Source organism: Gymnoscopelus braueri (assembly GCF_963280865.1).
Source record: "Gymnoscopelus braueri genome assembly, chromosome: 22".
Lineage (NCBI taxonomy): Eukaryota > Metazoa > Chordata > Actinopteri > Myctophiformes > Myctophidae > Gymnoscopelus > Gymnoscopelus braueri.
The window spans coordinates 13,498,515-13,519,659 of record NC_137624.1 but is presented as its reverse complement, the minus strand read 5'-3'; the positions used below and the strand labels follow the sequence as shown (position 1 = coordinate 13,519,659).

General features: G+C 39.9%; 1 protein-coding gene across 9 annotated transcripts in view; it reads left to right on the top strand.

Moving 5' to 3' along the window:
* cacna1bb (calcium channel, voltage-dependent, N type, alpha 1B subunit, b) overlaps positions 1-21,145 on the top strand; it is a 234,243-nt gene that overhangs the window by 154,740 nt on the left and 58,358 nt on the right. For all 9 annotated transcript variants that reach the window (XM_080419994.1, XM_080419990.1, XM_080419993.1 and 6 more), the window contains 5 exons: positions 501-682; positions 2,220-2,346; positions 3,201-3,330; positions 4,891-4,950; positions 5,786-5,892. In XM_080419994.1, coding sequence (XP_080276120.1) covers positions 501-682; positions 2,220-2,346; positions 3,201-3,330; positions 4,891-4,950; positions 5,786-5,892 — 606 coding nt within the window. The remainder of the gene's footprint in view (positions 1-500; positions 683-2,219; positions 2,347-3,200; positions 3,331-4,890; positions 4,951-5,785; positions 5,893-21,145) is intronic.

Here is a 21,145-nt window from a genome sequence, read left to right as displayed (position 1 = left end):
GAGGAAACACTATGTTTTAACACATTTAGACCTTTTTCTTTCTTTCTTTTTCCTTTATTTATTCAGGGAAGCCCATTGAGAGCAAGCTCTCTTTTTCAAGGACGCCCTGATAACAACATAAAACACATACATAATGGGAAACAATAACAAACATTTGAATCACATTACAATGTCACAGATGCAAACACTTTTGCAAATACATTTTTTATCGGACCTTCTTATGCACCTTCTAAATCCTAACGTTTGTCTGAAAAACGTCACATGTTTATATAAATAGAACTTCTTGGTGTTCCGCGTAAAGTGACTCTGTTGACATTGCCAGGTGCCTGAGGACTCAAAAAGGAATGGGAGGTGGGTGGGGGGGGGTCAAGGTGGACCTCAGGTTCGGGGCGTGTCTTGTAGAATTTTGCGATGAATTATGCACCGCTTAATTGGTCAAGAAAAACGAATCCAAACAAATGGAGCCGTGGACATAACCCCATCTGTCTCCTCTGGGACAGACAAGCGGAGGAGGACGGCCTGGCCTCCAGTCCCCTGCAGCCGTCGGAGGGCGCTCTGACGCCCGGGGAGAAGCAAGAGGACGCAGACAACCAGCGGAACTCCACCTGGGTCATGAACAGCACCACCATCCACATCCCTGTCACCATCACCGGCCCGCCAGGGGAGACCACCCTCGTAACCAGTGAGTACTCAGACCCCCATTATACCCAGTGAGTAATGAGACCAGGGTTGCCAGATCTGCTTATTATAATTTCCCCGCAAGATTTTATTTGAAAATAGACGATCTACAAGCTCACAACGCGTCGCGATGCGACGCGTTGTGAGCTTGTAGATCTGCTATTTTCAAATAGCTGATGTATATGTTAAAGTGCTTATGTGGCCCATAGTCGCTTCTTTTGGGCTGGTTTTCCTAGACCTGGTTGCTTGTTTCTGTCACAGAATCTGGCAACCCTGAATGAGACCCCCATCTCATAGACCACAGACCGCAAATGAAGCCTATTCTTCAGCAATTTCAAATCCACGCCATCTTTCTATATTGCGTCATATCCTATGACACCGGAAATGAATGCTATTGGTTGGGTAGCTTGTCAATCAAGAGAGGGGAGGGGCGGGGAATGAATGCTATTGGTTGTGTAGCTTGTCAATCAAATCTTCCCGCCCCTCCTAGAGCATACGCTACTTTATCATCAATTTTAAAATGAATGGGACCATAATTTACCAAAACGTATGGTGATTGAAAGAAGACTAAACTAGTGACTGGAAGCATATAGTATTTATGACAATGTTTATTACGGTAATAAAATCAAGTCTAACGTTTGGCAAAAAAAGCAGGGGTAAATCTATCTATCTACAGTCAGGGTTGCCAGATCTTCTTCTTATAATTTCCCCACAATATTTTATTTGTAAATAGCCGATCTACAAGCTCACAACGTGTCGCATCGCGACGCGTTGTGAGCTTGTAGATCTGCTATTTTCAAATAGTTGATGTATATGTTAACACATCGACCGCCAGAGGTTAATCTCATAATGTACTCACCAGTGCCAAGGTGTTTTTGTTGTTTTTTTGTTTTTTTCATGTCGCCATAGATCTTGTTAAAATCCTTAAGATTGAGATTGAGCCGGTCTGTTTACATCCGCGACATCCCATTGTATCTCCCAGTGAAAACCACGTGTCAAACGGGGCATCCATGTTTGAGTTAGAGCGGATTACGTTAAACAGTGAAATGCGAGGAGAAAAAACTACAGGAAGAGAATTGAGTTTCAGTTTCGTCTGTAGAACGAGGGCGGACGTGATCGTCAAAACCGGATCCCAAATAATTCCGTTTCCGGTCATCAAACCGGAAACGGAGTGGATCAAAAAAATTCCGAAAGTGCACCCGGACCGCGCATGCGCGAAAAGACCGTGGACCGTAGGGCTACGGTCTCGGCGCTTAACAGTTGGATTTAACGGACCGTAGGACTACGTTCTTGGCGGTTAATGTGTTAAAGTGCTCATGTGGCCCATAGTCACTTCTTTTGGGCTGGTTTTCCTGGACCTGGTTGCTTGTTTCTCTCACAGAATCTGGCAACAGTATGTGTCTGTCTGTCTGTCTGTCTGTATATCCGTCTGTCTGTGTATCCATCCATCCATCCATACATCCATACACAGTTCATAGTCCCCATGCTTGGTGTGTATCTGTGTGTTTCTCATGCCTGGTGTGTATCTGTGTGTTTCTCAGTGAACAGCCTGGAGCGTGACAACCTGGCTCTCAGTGAGGAGAAGAAGGAGCTGGAGGACCAGGCGGCTAACGGTCCTCGTCTCATCCTTCCCTACAGCTCCATGTTCGTCTTTGGCCAGACCAACCCGTAAGTCACCCGTGTTGTGCTTGAGCTTGTAGATCGGCAGTTTTTTGCTATATTTGCAGGACACTCTTGTACGACGAAGTAATAGGGCATTCATTTATGAAAAAGCATAACAAATGGAATATATGGAGATACAAAGTTTTCTGCCCGACAGCAACGATATCAAGCTGGGGGTCTTTGAAATAAAAGAAGGTTGTGAAGTCGCTACCTTGGGAACACACAGGCACAGTCACATCTTTGTGTGTGTGTGTGTGTGTGTGTGTGTGTGTGTGTGTGTGTGTGTGTGTGTGTGTGTGTGTGTGTGTGTGTGTGTGTGTGTGTGTGTGTGTGTGTGTACATGTAAGGGCCAAATGTTCCCACAAGTGTAGTAGAATTTGACAAATAAACATTGTGAGGACCATTTTCCTGTTTTATTATGGTTAATAATAATTTGTGGATTGGGCTTACAATTTAAAAAAAAAGATTCAGGTTGGGCTTAAGGTTTGAATCAGGCATATAGGGGTTAGGTCAAGAGTTATTCCTAATTCATTTATATATCTATTTAAACAAAAAAGAAATCGAAAAAAAATAGCTAATCTACAAGCTCGAACCCGTTGTAGCGGCTAAGTATAACTCAAGCTTTAGGGTTATATATAGGGATACAAATGGCTGAAGAATGTGTGTGTGTGTCTTCCAGTGTACGCAGACCATGCCATTACGTGGCCAAACATTATTTTATACTTTGGCTATCCAAAAATAGCAGATCTACAAGCTCATAGCGTGCTATTTATTATTTTTTTGTGGAAAATGTGTGCAAATCTTTGAATATATATATTATATATGTTTTAAAGCGAACGTTTTTAACTCCCGTCTCCCAGTGTACGCAGACTCTGCCACTACGTGGTCAACCTGCGCTACTTTGAGATGTGTATCCTCCTGGTCATCACCATGAGCAGCATAGCCCTGGCAGCCGAGGACCCCGTTCAGGCCAACGCACCACGGAACAACGTGAGACACCACCCCACCCCCCCCCACACACACACACACACCCCCCCCCCCCCACACACACACACACACACACACACACACACACACACACACACACACACACACACACACACACACACACACACACACAGTGGTGGACAGTAATGAAGTGCATTTACTTTTTACGCTCTGCTGTGGAAACAGAGTGCTCTCATCCGAGCGTGGCAGAGTGCCGAATATTTTGTAATTCATGAACGAAAATTGCATTAGCCAGAGTGTCAAGAAGGGAAGTGTCATTAGCCAAAGTAGCATTCATGTGTCGTCTACCTCATGCAATGTATGAATAAGGGGCCATGTCCACACAAAGCATTTTTTTTAGCTAGGGTTAGGGTTAGGGGTTAAGTTGGGGTTAGGGTTAGGGTTGGTAAAGACATGCTGGAGCACTCCTCTTCCTAGTGACAAGCATCGTGTTTCAACTTTTGGCACTTTCGGCGTCCAGTGTTTTTTTTGGCGGAGTGCTACAGTATGTTTGCCTTTTGGAAGAGGAGAGCCGCTCTTGTCATTTTCCTATTGGAGAGACACGCCCAAAATCATTGAGCGGAGGCGTTTCGCTCAGCACATGTGTAGTGCTTTGGATATGATATCCAAAGCACTCCATTAAAAAAAATTTTTTTTAAATCTGAGGACATGGCCCCTAATATAGCCTAGATGTTTGCTTGCTAACACTATCTAGAGCAGTGGTTCACAAAGTGGGCTCCGGGGAACCCCAAGGGGTCCTTGAGGAGGTTCCAGGGGGTCCCCAGCTAAATGAGTCAATATAGCATCAAAATCTGTTTAACCACTTTAACCCTATAGGCTATTTGAAAATAGAAGCTCTACAAGCTCACAACAGCTTATATACCTGCTTTTCTTTTCTTGAAGAAATGTAACATTTTGAATATTTATAAAACATTTTAACAACACAATTCATGTATGGGGGTCCATGACACCAAATATTTTCAGATGGGGGTCTGTGGCAAAACACATTTTGGGAGTCCTTGACATGAAAATGTTTGAGAACCACTGATCTAGAACACTAATCGAGCCACAACTATCACATTTTGCCATAACCTTATTTTGTTTGTGAGTGTGTGCACACGCGAGTGCTCGCTATTCGTACACAATAAATGCACGCCCGTATTATGAGTGAGAGCAACTTCCTCAGAGCCTAAAGGCGGTTACACACCGGCGAATATGCGAATATACGCAAAATTCGGACTCGTTCCGAATAATTAAAAGACGCTTTTTTCGCTCTGCGAAACTGGTGTGGAAGCTTGCATTGACTTTATAAGGTTTTAAAAAAAAACGTAATATTCGCATGAAAAAAATCGCCCCGGTGTGTAAGGACCTTAAGACCTCTGTGAAAGTTGATTTCAAGCGCATTATGGAAATGAAATCTGCTCCATTGACAACCTGCGTGGGGCCGCGGGCCGGTGCCAACGTGCGTGTCTGAATCCACAGGCATCTCTCGCTGTATCTCACGACTCACGAGAGGTTCAGTCATCTCATGGTGATAATCATTTCCTCACTCTCCGGTCGCAGGTTCTCAAGTACCTGGATTATGTCTTCACGGGAGTCTTCACCTTTGAGATGGTGATTAAGGTGAGAGAGCTGTGAATACACCGAATGCAGCACTCAGAATATCAACGCTGGATAAGCACTCAGATGAGGCTTGTATACACTGTAAAATCCTCATTGTTAATTTATCTATTTGTAAATCAGAGAGCGTATTTGTATTTTGTCTCTGAGTTTGAGTCACAATGTGTACATTTTTCTGTTAAATGAAATAACCATCCACATACAGAAAATGTGTTTTTTGACAACTTCTCTAAACATTATTAAACACTATTTGTATTCCATTAAAGAGTGTGTGGCCCAACAAAATCTTGATGTAGGCACCGGAAATGTAGCAGAAATATTTCTTCGTGTATTCTAACGTTAATATACAGTTTCTGATGACTTGTTTGTGCATTCCGAAATATACCCGGGCTCTAGGACCCTAAGACGTCTTAAAGAGTTTTCTATCGATAAGTCACCCCATGGAGACTTGAATTCATGGATATTTTTTTGTTTTTGTCGCATTCCTAAGCCAATAATTTGATGACCAGCGGACTAGCGTTAGGCAGCGGTACCGGTAGGAGACACAAAAGAGACTCTTTGTGTCTCCTACCGGAACCGCTGCCGGTCATCAAATCATTGGCTTAGGAATGTGACAAAAAAACAAAAAAATATCCACGTGACTAATCGATAGGAAAAAAGTCATTTTGGAGGTGAACTATCCCTTTAACATCATGAACGTTACACAATATGACTTTACATTTTTCATTTTACTGTGTACCTTCAAGCCATACAGCTCCAGTATTATTTCCCCTGTAATGAAGGCGAGCTCAGTTTACACAGACATATAGACTTTTATGTTGTCTTCGTAATGTTCTAGATGATAGACCTGGGCCTGATCCTCCACCCTGGCGCTTATTTCCGTGACCTGTGGAACATTCTGGACTTCATTGTGGTCAGTGGTGCCCTTGTGGCTTTCGCCTGCTCGTAAGTATCACAACTTTATCTTTTTTCAAATTGAGTTGATTATGAAATGAAGTATTTTTGTAACTTCTCTACCCGTGACACAACAGTACAAGGTCTCATGAGATGAGATGATAGCAAGGTATACGTCGGGTTTAATTCATTAAGGCCGGGAAGGCATCTGTGTCATTTTAGATTTCTTTGGCTATTCAAAAATAGCAGATATACAAGCTCATAGCGCGGCACCGAGTGCCGCGCTACGAGCTTGTATATCTGCTATTTTTTTTTAAATTGTGAAAATGTGTGCAAATCTTTGAATATATATTCTTTTTTAAAGCGAACATTTTTAACTCAAATCTTTGCTTCTGGGGGGGTCCCTGGAACAACATATTCTGAGATGGGGGTCCGCGGCCAAATACATATTATTTTGGGGGGTCCTTGACATGAAAAAGTTTGAGAACCACTGATAATATAGCATTTGTAGAATCCCCCAGAAGCAAAGATTTAAGTTACAAATGTTCACTTTAAAAAATATATGTATTCAAAGATTTGCAAAAATGTTCATGATGTTTAAAAATATAGCAGATCTACAAGCTCATTGCACGGCACTCTGTGCCGCGCTATGAGCTTGTAGATCTGCTATTTTTGAATAGCCAAAGAAATCTAAAGTGACACAGATGTGTTCCCGGATTGTATGGGTTTAAATGCTCTGACTCGGGCTCTAATATCCAGACTGGAGATCAGTCACATGAACAAACTGTTGATTAGGGCAGGTGCCTAGAACAAAAAATGACCTCCAGTATGTACAAGAATGATCAGAACCAGGTATTATGTCTGACGAAGATCTATGATCAAAACATTGCATTAAGGTTTCGGAAGTTTTCAAGTTATGGCCGTGTGCTGGAGACCTTCATGCTGAATCTTGCACATACAGTAGGATTGGATATTAAACCAGCAACCTGTTAACCCTTTCCCTGATGTGACATTGGTTATTGCTGTTCTTTTAATCATAATATAAAAAAATATTATGTACAGTAGCCTTGTGATGTTCCACAGGCTTGTCCCATATACCCGTGGTCCTACATAGCAGTGGTTCTCAAAGTGGGGTCCGGGGACCCCCAGGGGGTTCTCAGCTAAATTAATTAAACATCAAAAGTTTGTGTTTTAACTTTATGAGAAATCTTGACACATTGTGAAAAAAAGTGAAATAATTTTGAAAAACTCTCATATATGGGTAACCAGCACATCTATTCAGACGGGTGTCCGCTGCCTAAATACATGTCAATTTGGCAGTGGTGGAAAAAGTATTTTTTTTACTGAAGTAAAAGTATCAATACCACAATGTAGAAGTACTCCATTACAAGTAAAAGGCCTTGTGTTCAAAATGTTACTTGAGTAAAAGTACAAAAGTATTGGCATCAAAATATACTTAAAGCACCAAAAGTAAAAGTACTAAAATGTTTGAAAATAGCAGATGTACAAGCTCACAACGCGTCGCTTTGTGAGCTTGTAGATCGGCTATTTTCAAATAGCCTAGGTATGAAATAGGGCTAAAGTGGTTAATGCATGTTTTATAATGTAATAATTTATACCTGCAAAGTAACTAACTAAAGTTTTCAAATAATTGTTGTGGAGTAAAAGTGCAATATTTGCCTCTGAGATGTAGTGTAAAAGGGTACACTACAGAAGTAAAAGTATTGAAAATAGGAAATACTCCAGTAAAGTAAACATGCCGCAAAACTGTACTTAAGTACAGTACTTGAGTAAATGCACTTAGTTACTTTACACCACTGCAATTTAGGGGGTCCGTCACATGAAAATGTCTGAGAACCACTGCTATCTCCAGTGAGTGTATGGAGCTAGCAAGCTGTCTGAGGAAGCCGTTTGGAGGATTGATTTCATAGACTGCTCAAACAACCCCCTGGTGTTATTTTAGCACAAAATGTCTCAGAATCATCTTTCAGCGTGGGGGGGGGGGCTAATGGGCCGTGTGGGATTTGGGTAATGAGTGTACCGCTGGGTATTGGAATGGTGGGGAGAAGATAGTGCAGCGATTCCCAATCTGTGGGCCCGGGGCTGTGAGGATATTGCAAATGGGCCCCCAAATAATTGGCAAAACACTAAAGATGTTAATGATAAAATAACATTAATATTTAAAAAATATATGTCTCTGCTGTCCAGCAGCAACCAGCTAACTCCAAAACGCTCATTTTTCAGGAAATTAAAAAACTAAATATAAGTTTTTCAGGAAATTAAGAAAACCTGCCTCATCAAAGTTGGTATAGTGACTTTATATATTGGCAGATACTTGCATGTGTCATTATATTATCACCACTTTACCCAAATCCAGCGCAAGTGGAGTTAGGAGTCCGATCAGCAGACAATAGCTCCAATCGCTGCTGAGGGAGAGGTTTCAAACGGGGCTAAATTCCTAAAAGCTCACAATGCATCACAACGTGTGAATTAATGCCCTGATGCTTCATGACACGTATTATATAGGCCTACAATAATAAACAGGACTTTAAATATTACTAATAACTTCTGCAAAGAGGGTTTCACAGAGTTGGAGTTTCAGTGGAACTAGTGAGAGAGATGCCATGAACACATTTCTTGTCTCATTGATCTCCTCAGAAAACACAAAAAAATAGTATATAGAAAAAACAGACAAAACAGTGTATGACCATAGAAATGTGTCTCCTTTAGCAGTTCAAAGACAACTTGCCTCTTCTTTGAACTTGTGAAGGACGGGGAAATACTGCAGAAAACCTTCACAACGATTTTGACCTTATACAGTAGACGAGCTGAAATAAAAATTATGTTTTTCACACTTTTTGTATCGTCGCTGTCGGGTGGAAACCTTGTATATTCCGATTTTTTAAATTTTAGATTTCTTGTTTGACGAAGTAGGCCGAGAAAACATAAAAAGTCGAAAAGTGGAGATACAAGGTTTCTGCCCGACAGCAACGATATCCAGTTATCCACGGTCATAAGGTGGACACAGTTAACAATGGATGCCAAAATAAATAGAAAATTATTCAACTTTTGTGCATTTTTATATCAAAAAGTCCAATCCTAATGATTTCCTGCTAGCCCACGTTTCACTAGGAATTACGTCACTATAGGCCTACGGAAATGAAATACTCTCAAAAGTGGTCCAGCTGAATGGTGTCGTGGAGGACAATAAGGGCTGTGTGTGTGAGAGAGTGTGTGTGTGTGTGCATGTGTGTGTGTGTGCATGTGCGTGTGTGTCTGTTCTCACCGCACAGAAAGAGAGAAAGATGGGAGAGAATGATACACACAGACCAACAAAGCAGGTTAATGATAAGCGTGTTGAAATGTACACTCTTAGAACAACCTCTGTCTGTTACTCAGCTGTCCCCAGCTGGGAGCGTACAGATAGTATTTGTAATCGGAATTTCTATCAGTCGTGGAAGAAGAACTAGTTTTTTTACTTAAGTAAAAAGTAGCAATACCACGATGTAGAAATACACTGTTGCAAGTGAAAGTCATTTTACTTGAGTAAAATATTTTACTTGAGTAAACTAAAAGCACAAACCATACATAAAGTGTCAAAAGTGAAAGTACTATGCAAAAAGTCCCACCTCATATTCAACATGTTGTCAATATCTTTGGGAAATAGCAGATCTTCAAGCTCACAATGTGTCGCGGTGCACGTTGTGAGTTTGCAGTTCTGCTATTTTTCTTTTTCTGTTTTAGTATAAAATAGGGCTTAATTGGTGAATGTACTGTTATGTTTTGTAATAATAATCTAAATCTACAAAATAACTAGTAACTAAAGATGTTGAATAATTGTAGTGGAGTAAAAAGTACAATATTTTTCTCATGAGATGTAGTGGAGTGGAAGTATTGGAAAATGGAAATACTCAAAGTAAAGTCAAAGTTACTCAAAATTGTACAGTACTTGAGTAAATGTACGTACTGTACTGTAGTTACTTTACTGAAAATCTACCTCCTGTTGCAGAACAGCTTTGTAGCGTCTTATCTTTTATCGTCTTTCTGTCACTTGTTCTTATGTGTTGATGCCTTCTGTAGATAGTATGCCCCAAAAAAAGAGTGTTAATTTAACTGAAATGGACACCCAAAGCCTGTTCTACATCTACAAGCTCGAAACGCGTCAAAAATAGCAAAATAGCAGATCTACAAGCTCACAAGAGCTTGTAGATCGGCTATTTTCTAATGGCCGAAATGTAAATGATTGTAGTGGAGTACAAAGTATAATATTTGCCTCTGAGACGTAGTGGAGTAGAAGAAGTACTGACAATTGGAAATACTCCGGTAAAGTAAAAAAAAATACCTCAATATTGTACTTAAGTACAGTACTTGTGTAAATGTTCTTAGTTACTTTTACACCACTGGTCAGAATGCACGTCCGCATTCCACCGTCAGTCGCGAGGTTCGATCGCCGAGGGGTGAGGCTGCGGTGAGATGGGTGCTCTAGTCTACACAGGACATCTGTGTCATCTATTAGGTGGCTTGAGGGTCCATTTTCAGAGCTAACATTACAGTGTGTGTGTGTGTGTGTGTGTGGGTGACCTTACCTGTTGCTGATTCTGTCCATCTGTCGCTGACTCTGTCTTCTTCTTTCTCTCCTTTTGCCCTTTTCCTTTTATCTTTTTTCTTCCTTTTCCTCGCTTCGGGTTGCTTTCAGGAGCCTTATGGGGTAATGTCTGCTCTCTATTCCTGTCTGTTTTTGCTTGCCTGGTCCATTTGTCTCTCATCTATCTCACTGTCCCTTTGAGCCATATTGTTTTCAGCTGACCTTGTTGTTGTTTTTAACATTTGTTGTTTTTGTAGAATAAATATATTTTTGACTGCTTTTAGGACTGTAGATATCGTCACAATCAAAGATTCATATTGACACTTGTGACAGGGTCTAATAGGATGTGCTGGAAGTATGTAAACATTGTAAATGATTTTCTTTTTTCAATAGAATAACAGCAATTTTAGAGTCACAAAATACTTTTTGTATTTAAACTAGTATCTCCTGTGAGAGGCCTTTTCTCAGCGTCTTGATTCGAGGTTGAACAACATTCAAATAAGTATATCTTATTAAACTAATTTAACATTTTAATGAATGACGCGCCAGTTATTGCGAAAGATATCGTGATAGATGTACAGATTACATCCGTAATCTATGAAAACATAGAATAAAAAATTCAAACTGACTGAACTGTGCATTCAGCCCTACACGAGGCACATCCTATAAGACCATGTCACTTTGTCTGTTTGTGTTACATAAGCGTGTCTTACATGTGTGTTTCGGTTACATAAGTATTTGTTCTCCATCTCACTGGTGTTTTCGCATACGAGCACAGTAGTAGTGTCGAGCAATAATCCCCCCAAAAATTATATGAATATTTCATGACAGGAATATAAGTATTGCTGGTGCTTTCCATTATAGCCGCTGTCAAAGCCATGTTCAGTTATTTTCTTCCCCCTGATTTGAAATCAGAGACATTTCTATTCATTAGCGTTTTCAATTCACCATCTCTCACTTCTCAATTTGATTCTGCTGCTGAAAAACACATTGTGTTGGGAGAGTCTGTGTGCTATATTCATTCACGACCTAAGAAAGAAATGACATTATAGTTTGTTAACATCACGCAGTAATCCAGAGTATTGAGCCATTCAATCCGGGAACGCATCTGCGTCATTTTAAGATTTATTTGGCTATTCAAAAATAGCAGATATACAAGCTCATAGCGCGGCACTGAGTGCCGTGCTATGAGCTTGTAGATCTGCTTTTTTTTAAAAATCATGACATTTAATTTATTTATTTTTTAAGCGGACATTTGTAACTCAAATCTTTGCTTCTGGGGGTCCCTGGAACTAAATATTTTACAAATGTTCGCTTTAAAACATATATATATATATTCCAAGATTTGCACAAATGTTCACGATTTTTTACAGTTTTTATGTTATAAGAATAGCCAAAGAAATCTTAAAATGACACCAAATGATGTCTCAAAGGGTTCATTGAGTTCAGAGTAAACTAACGCATGCAGATTTAATCTGCATGCGGAACACACCGTTCCTTTCTGAACCCACAGTATAATCCTGGGTGTTCATTTAAATCTGAGTATATGCATAAGCAAGCCCAAATATTTCTGACTTTACACTCTGAGAGGTAATTTTTTTTTTACCAAACTTTAAAAATCTTTCCAAATCTTTTTGTTCCCCTCAAAATCTTTTATTTTATTCTTGTAAATGGTCAAAACAGCCAATGTACAACCTCACAACACATAGATACAGTAGGCTATTTTCGCAAAATTTTGCCATACGATATGAAGTATACACTGTATAGGGCTTAAAGGGATAGTTCACCCCCAAATATATATTTTTTCAATTCAATCGATTAGTCATCACATGGAGACTTGAATTCATGGATATATATATATATATATATATATATATATATATATATATATATATATATATATATATATATATATATATATATATATATATATATATATATATATATCTTTTGCATTCCTAAGCCAATAATTTGATGAACAGCGGACCGGTAGGCAGCGGTTCCGGTAGGAGACACAAAAGGAAGACTCTTTGTGTCTCCTACCGGAACCGCTGCTGGTCATCAAATTATTGGCTTAGGAATGCAACGACGGCAAAAAAGTCTCCATGCAGGTGACAAATCGATAGAAAAAAAAAGTCTTTTTGGGGGTGAACTATCCCTTTAAGTGGTTAAAGGATTTTCCTGTGTTCCGCTGGCTCAGTTCAGTTCTGTCTGTGTTCTCTTCTTGACACAGATGAGTCACAATGTCAGTTTTCAGAATTCGCTGTTGCCGGGCAGAAACCTCATATCTACATATTCTAACTTTTTGAGTTTTTTTGGTAAATTAATGCCCCACTTGATCATAGGACTACAGTGTCACACGAAAACATCAAAAGCTCGAAACGTGTCACTTCGCGCTGCGTTTTCGAGTTTGTAGATCTACTACTTTTGCTACTTTTAACCCATTCAAACCGGGAACGCATCTGTGCTCATCCATATTTTGTACTTTGGCTATTAAAAAATAACAGATCTACAAGCTCATAGCGCGGCACCGAGTGCCACGCTATGAGCTTGTAGATCTGCATTTTTTTTTTTTAATCGTGACAATTTGTGCAAATCTTTGAATATATATATTTTTAAAGCGAACATTTGTAACTCAAATCTTTGCTTCTGGGGCGGTCCCTGGAACAACATATTTGACAAAATGTTCGCTTTAAAATATATATATTCAAAGATTTGCACAAAAGCTCATAACGCAGCTTGTAGATCTGCTATTTTTGAACAGCCAAAGACATCTCAAAATGACACAGATGCGTTCCCGGCCTTTAATGGGTTAATTCGAACCCTGAAAAGTAACATTTTTTGGACATATGAGGTTTCCCTTCCACCCCAACGGAGACGAATTGCTCACGGTGGGTTGTATCTGATAGATAGATCGCCCCCGCCATCTGTCTCTGCGTCTCTCCACTGCTCTCTCAGACAGGCGTGGCACGCGGTGCGCCCCTCAGATCCCTTTTGTCTCCTCAAGCACCGTGTCCTCACTAAGCCATTCAATCCCTGTCCTTTTAGATGTATTTGGCTATTAAAAAATAGCAGATCTACAAGCTCATAGCGCGGCACCGAGTGCCGCGCTATGAGCTTGTAGATGTGCTATTTTTGAAAGATTGTGAACATTTTGTGCAAGTCTTTGAATATATATATTTTTAAAGCGAACATTTGTAACTCAAAGCTTTGCTTCTGGGGGGTCCCTGGAACAACATATTTTACAAAAAGATATATTCAAAGATAAGCAAACATTTTCACGATTTTTCAAAAATAGCAGATCTACCAGCTTGTATATCTGCTATTTTTGAACAGCCAAAGAAATCTGTAAAATGACACAGATGCGTTCCAGGATTGAATGGGTTAATGTCACTGCAGTAAAAAAAAAAAAAATCCATAAACGCTGTTGTTCATGCTTCTGTAACAACATGTCACCTTTCACTCATTTCACTCACTTTGGGCAGAAACCTTGCATCTCCATATTTCAACTTTGCATGTAATAAATGTACAACATTATGACTACATTGGACCCATTGGAACACAGGTTAATTGTTTTACATTTACTGAAAAATAATGGTTTTGGACGTGCAAGGTTTCCACCCGACTGATTCTTAATTGTTTGCATCTGTGGTTGATTTATCCTCTTTCACACGATAATGACTTCAAGTGCCAGTGTTGTCTTCTTATCATTGTTTACATTATAATGTGCTAACATGTTCTCAATTCGTAAGGCTAAACAGTGGCGTATATCTTCACGCCTGTGTGATATTGTTATTTGCTTAAAATGTACGTATTTTTTGCTCTGTCTTTCCTTTTATGCTTGCGTCATTGTCTCCAAAGCAGTCATAATTTCTCTTATGCTTTTGTCGTATGGATGTATACGATATGGCCACCTTTTGCACCAGGTATCAACTGGGTGACTGGAATCTATGGTTGAACTGTGTACTGATATGAATAATATTCAGGTTGAAATGAATAGCAGATCTATAAGCTCACAACACATCATGTTTACGACGCTTTGTGAGCTTGTAGATCTGCCGAATAGTCAGCGAATGGGGGTCCGCGGCTGAATACGTATCAATTTGGGGGTGCTTGACTTGAAAAAGTTTGAGAATTACTGGTTTTATGTGGACACAAACTGTATAGGAGACGTATGTTAATGCCAGGGATAAAGGTGGCTCATATGGATGTATGTATTGTGTGTGTGTGTGTGTGTGTGTGTGTGTGTGCGTGTGTGTGTTTTTGTGTGTATTACTGCTCTTCCTCATCAGATCGCAACAAAGCGTCGTCAGGTGGGAACTGTCGCCATATCTACTGCACCGCTTGCCATAGAACCCCCTTGACCCCTTTGACCTTTTGCACTCAAAACATAAACCACTAGTTCCTCTCACCAGCCATCGTTGTCCGACTTTCCTGCATTGTCTATCCTGAACAGCCCCAGGATAAGAACCCCCCTACTTAACCTCGAGCCCGATTTATGCTTTGCCGTACCACGCGACTGGCCGCCGGGAAAATACCAGATCGACAAGCTCACTCAGCTTGTGAGCTTGTCGATCTGGTATTTCCCGCGCGCGCCGCCGTCGTATGGCGGAGCATAAATGAAGCACTAACCTCCCCTTGATCTCGTGCCTGTGAACCTATCCTTAAAGGCTCGTTTAATACATCGATGAACTAGGCCTGCATTGTACAACAGAAAAATGACGTATTCTCAACCTGAAAAAAACTGTTTGTTTGCCTGTTTACGCCGGTTGAAAATACATAGTTTTTTCTCTTTGGATGTGGTATAAATTAGCCATTCACTCCCAATGGAAAAACACTGCAGACTCCATGCTCATAGCTTTCAGAAGACTGTTCTAAAAAAAAATCAGCCCACTGTTGCGAACTCCTGCTGGCTCCGTGTGCTAGTAGCTATTAATCTCCAGTGAGTGCACAAAATATGAGAGAGACCTCCATCGCATGAGACTTACGTAAGCCTCCTTTTCCTCGGAATAATGTTTGCCCCCCTTAAAATCTACATTTCAATCCGTGGAACGCATCTCTGTCATTTTTAGATTTCGTTGGGCTATTCAAAAATAGCAGATGTACAAGCTCATAGCGCGATTTGTGCAAATCTTTGAATATATATTTTTTAATAGGAACATTTGTCAAATATTTTGTTCCAGGGACTCCCAGAAGCAAAGATTTCAGTTACAAATGTTCACTTTAAAAAAAACAATATTCAAAGACTTCCACAAATTTTCAAGATTAAAAAAATAAAAATCTCATGAGCTTGTAGATCTGCTATATTTTGAATAGCCGAAGAAATCTAAAATGACAGAGATGTGTTCCCGGATTGAATGGGTTACATTCTAGACCTGGTTCTTTAAGCTTAATTCCTTTAGCCTCTTTCACTTTCTCTCTTTTACAATGAGAGATCATAGTAATGTTTTGTGTGTGTGATAACAATCTTATGAATACCTTTTGGATTACAAAACAATGTTTAGTTAAAAAAGGCAAGGCTTGTCTAAGTATTTAGACAAAATAGGCATTGTTATGCTTACAGAAAATGTTAATAATGTCAGTCAATAACTAAGAGACACATTCTGCATGTACATTTTTGTTGGTGAAAAGCCAAGTTCTTCCATAGAGTAGAGAGACTTATGCCTACTCTGTTGCTGTGGGAGGAAACAGACGGCAAGTGTGTGCTACAGCTTCACTGCGGTTCACTACAGTTAGGCTTTACTTAAGTAGCAGTATCACTATGTAGAAATACTCTGTTACAATTCGTCGCCGTTTGGCAAAAACCTCTCATCTTCATATTCTAACGTTTTGTGTTAAAAATAATGCCCTGCTAGATCATGCCACAGCGTCACACAAAAGCATCAAAAATAGCAGATCTACAAGCTCGAAACGCGGCGCGAAGCGACGCGTTTTGAGCTTGTCGATCTGCTACTTTTGAAGCTTTTGAATTTGAATCACCCCGACAGAGACGATTTAGAAGTATAACACATTTTGCGTAAAAGGACAAAAGTATTGCCATCAAAATATATATTACATAACTAAATACATACAATACAATAATGATATATATTTTTTCAAAAATAGCAGATCTACAAGCTCACAACACGTTGCAATGCGACGCTTTGTGAGCTTGTAGATCAGATATTTTCGAAAAGCCGGAGTACAAAATAGGGCTTAAGAGGCTAACATGTGTTTTGCAATAATCATCTAAACATGCAAAGTAACTAGTAACTAAAATATTTCAAATAATTGTAGCAGAGTAAAAATATTTTAGTTTCTGAGACGTAGTGGAGTATAAAGTATTCAAAACATTCGAAATGCTCAAGTAAAGTAAATCTACCACAACATTTTACTCAAGCACAGTTACTTTCCCACCATGCCTCACTGTGACTCAGCCAGCTGATTGGCTGTCATCAGTTCTCCCATCTGTAAACAGGAAATGATCCTTGCTCTGGAAAGGGGGGGAGGGGCTGAGAAGCCCGTTGTCATGGAGACCGAGGATAACCTCGCTGCACCGATGGCTGCTGAGTCACATGGCGGAAACCGTGGTTGATCTGCACCGCTTTGATGCCAACGCCCGCCTGTTCTCGCACACACACACACGCACACACACACACACACACACACACACACACACACACACACACACACACACACACACACACACACACACACACACACACACACACACACACACACACACACACACACACACACACCACACACAGTGGTGGAAAAAGCACTCACATTTTGTACTTAAGTAAAAGTATCAGTATTGCAATGTAGAAATACTCTGTTACAAGTGAAAGTCTGGAATAAAAAATTGACTTGAGTAAAAGTACCAAACTATTGATATCAAAAATATCATTACTTGTTAAGTTTTCAAATGTATACAAATATTTAGAAAATAGCAGATTTACAAGCTCCCAATGCGTCGCATTGGGAGCTTGTAGATTGGCTATTTTTAAATGGCCCGAAATGTATATAGGGCTGAAGTGGGTAATGTATGTTTTGTAATAATAATCAAAATCTACTAAGTAACTAGTAACTAAAGTTTTCTAATAATTGTAGTGGAGTAAAAGTACCATATTTGCCTCTCAGATGTAGTGGAGTAGAAGTAACAGTATTGAAAATTGGAAATACTCAAGTAAAGTAAAAATGCCCAGTACAGTACTTGAGTACATGTACTTAGTTACTTTACACCACTGCACGCACACACACACACACACACACACACACACACACACACACACACACACACACACACACACACACACACACACACACACACACACACACACACACACACAAGCAGGAATGTAACAGTTCATCCAACTAATCAATTTAATAGATTGTTTAAAAATGATAATTCTGGGATAGTGGCTCAAAACGCATCGCAACATTTTTGTGCGACACGAACTATTAAATAGGGCTTAAGTGCTTAACTCATTCACTGCCAGAACTTCTTTTTTTTGCGTTTGCCCACTGCCAGAGATTTTTAATTTAAAAAAAAAAGTACTCAGGAGCCGAGATACAAAATGTTTAAGTTTTAAGTTAACAAGGAAGTGGATGGGAGTCTAGATCTTCAACAAATCATATCTCCTTGGTCTTTGGGTTAAAAAATAAATAAATAAATAAGAAAAAAAAAAAAAAAAAAAAGATTTTTTTCGTTTTAGTCGTTCTTGGCAGAGGGGGCTTAAAGGACAAAAGTCGTTTTAGTCGTTCTAGGCAGGGAATGAGTTAATCAATCTAATCGACTAATTGATTATAAAAAATCGATTTGAATTTTGTCACAATGATCCGTTCACATTTTCTTTTTTATAACATTTTTAAAAACTGCTTCTCGATTAATCGAAAATCGATAGCTGCAGCCGCAGACAATGCAATGCCCTCGTACATCACGTTCTCCCAGCCCGGGGGGGCTCTTCTTCTGAAAGCTATCGGGAGACCGCTCTCTCTCTCCATCCAGATGCGTTTGGGGTTTTCTCAAATGGTCAAAAGGACTGGAGCTGACTGCAGTGGATTGCATGCCAGGCTAACCAAGTCATCCGAGCATGAGAGGTGCATGCTAGTCTGTTAGAGCCAGACTTCCTCCTTATATTAACCCTTTGAGACCCGGGTAACGCATCGGTGTCATTTTAAGGTTTCTTTGGCTCTTCAAAAATAGCAGATCGACAAGCTCATAGTGGAAAATTTGTGCAAATCTTTGAATATATATATATGTTTTAAGGCGAACTTTTTTAACTCCGATTTGTGCTTCTGGGGGGTCTCCTGGAACAACATATTTTGACCGGGGGGGCGGTCCGCGGTCAAATACATTTTGGGTGGTCCTTGACCATGGAAAAGTTGGAGAACCACTGATATAGCAACATACTGTTAGGATTTAGAAAACATTTTTAGATATGTATTTGGCCGCGGACCCCCCATCTCAAAATGTTTTATTCCAGGGACCCCCCCAGAAGCAAAGATTTGAGTTACAAGTGTCCGCTTAAAAAATAAAATATATATTTCAAAGATTTGAACACATTTTCAAGATTTTTCAAAAATAGCAGATCTACAAGCTCATAGCGCGGCACTCGGTGCCGCGCTATGAGCCTGTAGATCTGCTATTTTTGAATAGCCAAAGACATCTTAATAATGTCACATGATGCGCTCCCGGTCTTAATGGAATAAGAAAGAAAAAAGCAGTATATGTTTGTGGAACCAGCTGCTTCTCTCTTCGTTCCTGTCGGGGCAGAAATACCTCTCATCTCCTACATTTGAACTTTGGGTTTTTTTTTCCGTAAACCAACGCCCTACTTGATCACACTACAGCTTCACACAGAAGCGTAGAAAATAGCAGATCTACAAGCGACGCGTTTCGAGCTTGTCGATCTGGCTATTTTTGGAATTTGAATCCCGAAAATTAACCGTTTTTGGACATATGAGGTCTCCACCCCCCGACAGAGACATCTTGTGATAGCCCTGAAGGAGCGCATAGCAATCTATGGTAATATGGACACTAATAGGCCGACGTGTTCTCTGCGTTTGAGTTGGGTAAGTAAGTAAAAATCTGCTTATAGTCCCTAAGGCTGATTTTGAAAGCCTTTTTTAACCACAGATTCAGAATCTTCAAATATTTGAATAAGCCATGGATGTTTTTTTTCTTTCTTATACATATTGAAATGAATGGAATTGAATCCAATGGCTTCCTCAAAATCAAGCAACAAACTATATGGTATGCTTTGGAACAAGGTTCGGCAGTAATGTCGAGTATACTGTGGGAGTCGTTTTAGATTTCTTTGGCTATTCAAAAACAGCAGATCTACAAGCTCGTAGCGCGGCACCGAGTGCCGCGCTACGAGCTTGTAGATCTGCTATTTTTGAAAAATCGTGAAAATGTTTGCGAATCTTTGAATATATATATATATTTAAGCGATCATTTGTAACTCAAATCTTTGCTTCTGGGGGGGTCACTGGAACAAAATGTTTTCAGATGGGGGTCTGCGGCCAAATACATATAATTTCGGTGGTCCTTGACATGAAAATGTTTGAGAACCACTGATATTATAGCAACGTACGTTTTTTTCCAGAAAACTGTTAGGATTTAGAAGACATTTATAGACACGTTCCCAGGTTGAATGGGTTAAATGGATATATTCAAAGTGTACTCGTCTTTTATTGCATCAGTCACAACAACGCTAGTGTCTCCTGAACCACAGTCACGCACCACCAGCACCACTCCACTGGCTCGGTTTAGCACTCATTTCACAGTTAATTAAAAGGCTTCTGTTGTTCTCACGTTGATAGACACACACTCACACACACACACGCGCACACGCACACAATTGTCTGAAATCTGAGCCTGGAGAAAGCAAAGGCATAAGAGAGAGAGAGAGAGAGGTCTCAGAGAACCGTACAAATGCTGTAATACTGTGACTAGTGACTATACCAAATCACTGTGTGTGTACACGCACATGTGAATGATTACATGTAAGTAGCCTTTGGAACCCATGTGGAAAGCCATGTGGTCCAAATAGGGCAAGAGCCTTACTGTATCTCCTGTCTCTGTAGCGTGAGGCAGCTTGATCCACAAGTACGCAGTGGTGGAAAAAGTATTCACTTTTTTTACTTGAGTAAAAGTATCAATACTGCAATGTAGAAATACTCTGTAGTGTAAAAGTCTGGAATTCTGAATTTACTTGAGTGAAAGTACAAAAGTATTGGTATCAAAATGTACTTAAAGTACCAAAAGTACCAAGTACTCACTATGCAGAATGTCCCATTTCACAAGTGTTCAAATGTATAAAATATATAAAAATCTTTTGAAAATAGCCGATCGTCGTTGTGAGCTTAAATATCGGCTATTTTCAAATGGCCTAAATGTATATAGGGCTGAAGTGGTTAATGCATGTTTTGTAATAATCAAAAGTAACTAGTAACTAAAGTTGTCAAATAATTGTAGTGGAGTAAACGTATAATATTTGCCTCTGAGATGTTGTGGAATTAGAAGTAAAAGTACAGAAGATTGGAAATACTCAAGTAAAGTAAAAGTACCTCCAAATTGTACTTAAGTACAGTACTTGAGTAAATTTAATTAGTTACTTTCCACCACTGCAAGTACGTCCTCCAGCCATGATGTACAACAAGTACACTCTGGACACGAACAGCCTTCTACCATGCCGTTGCCCCCCGAAGGGGCGAGGCTTCCCCTATTGG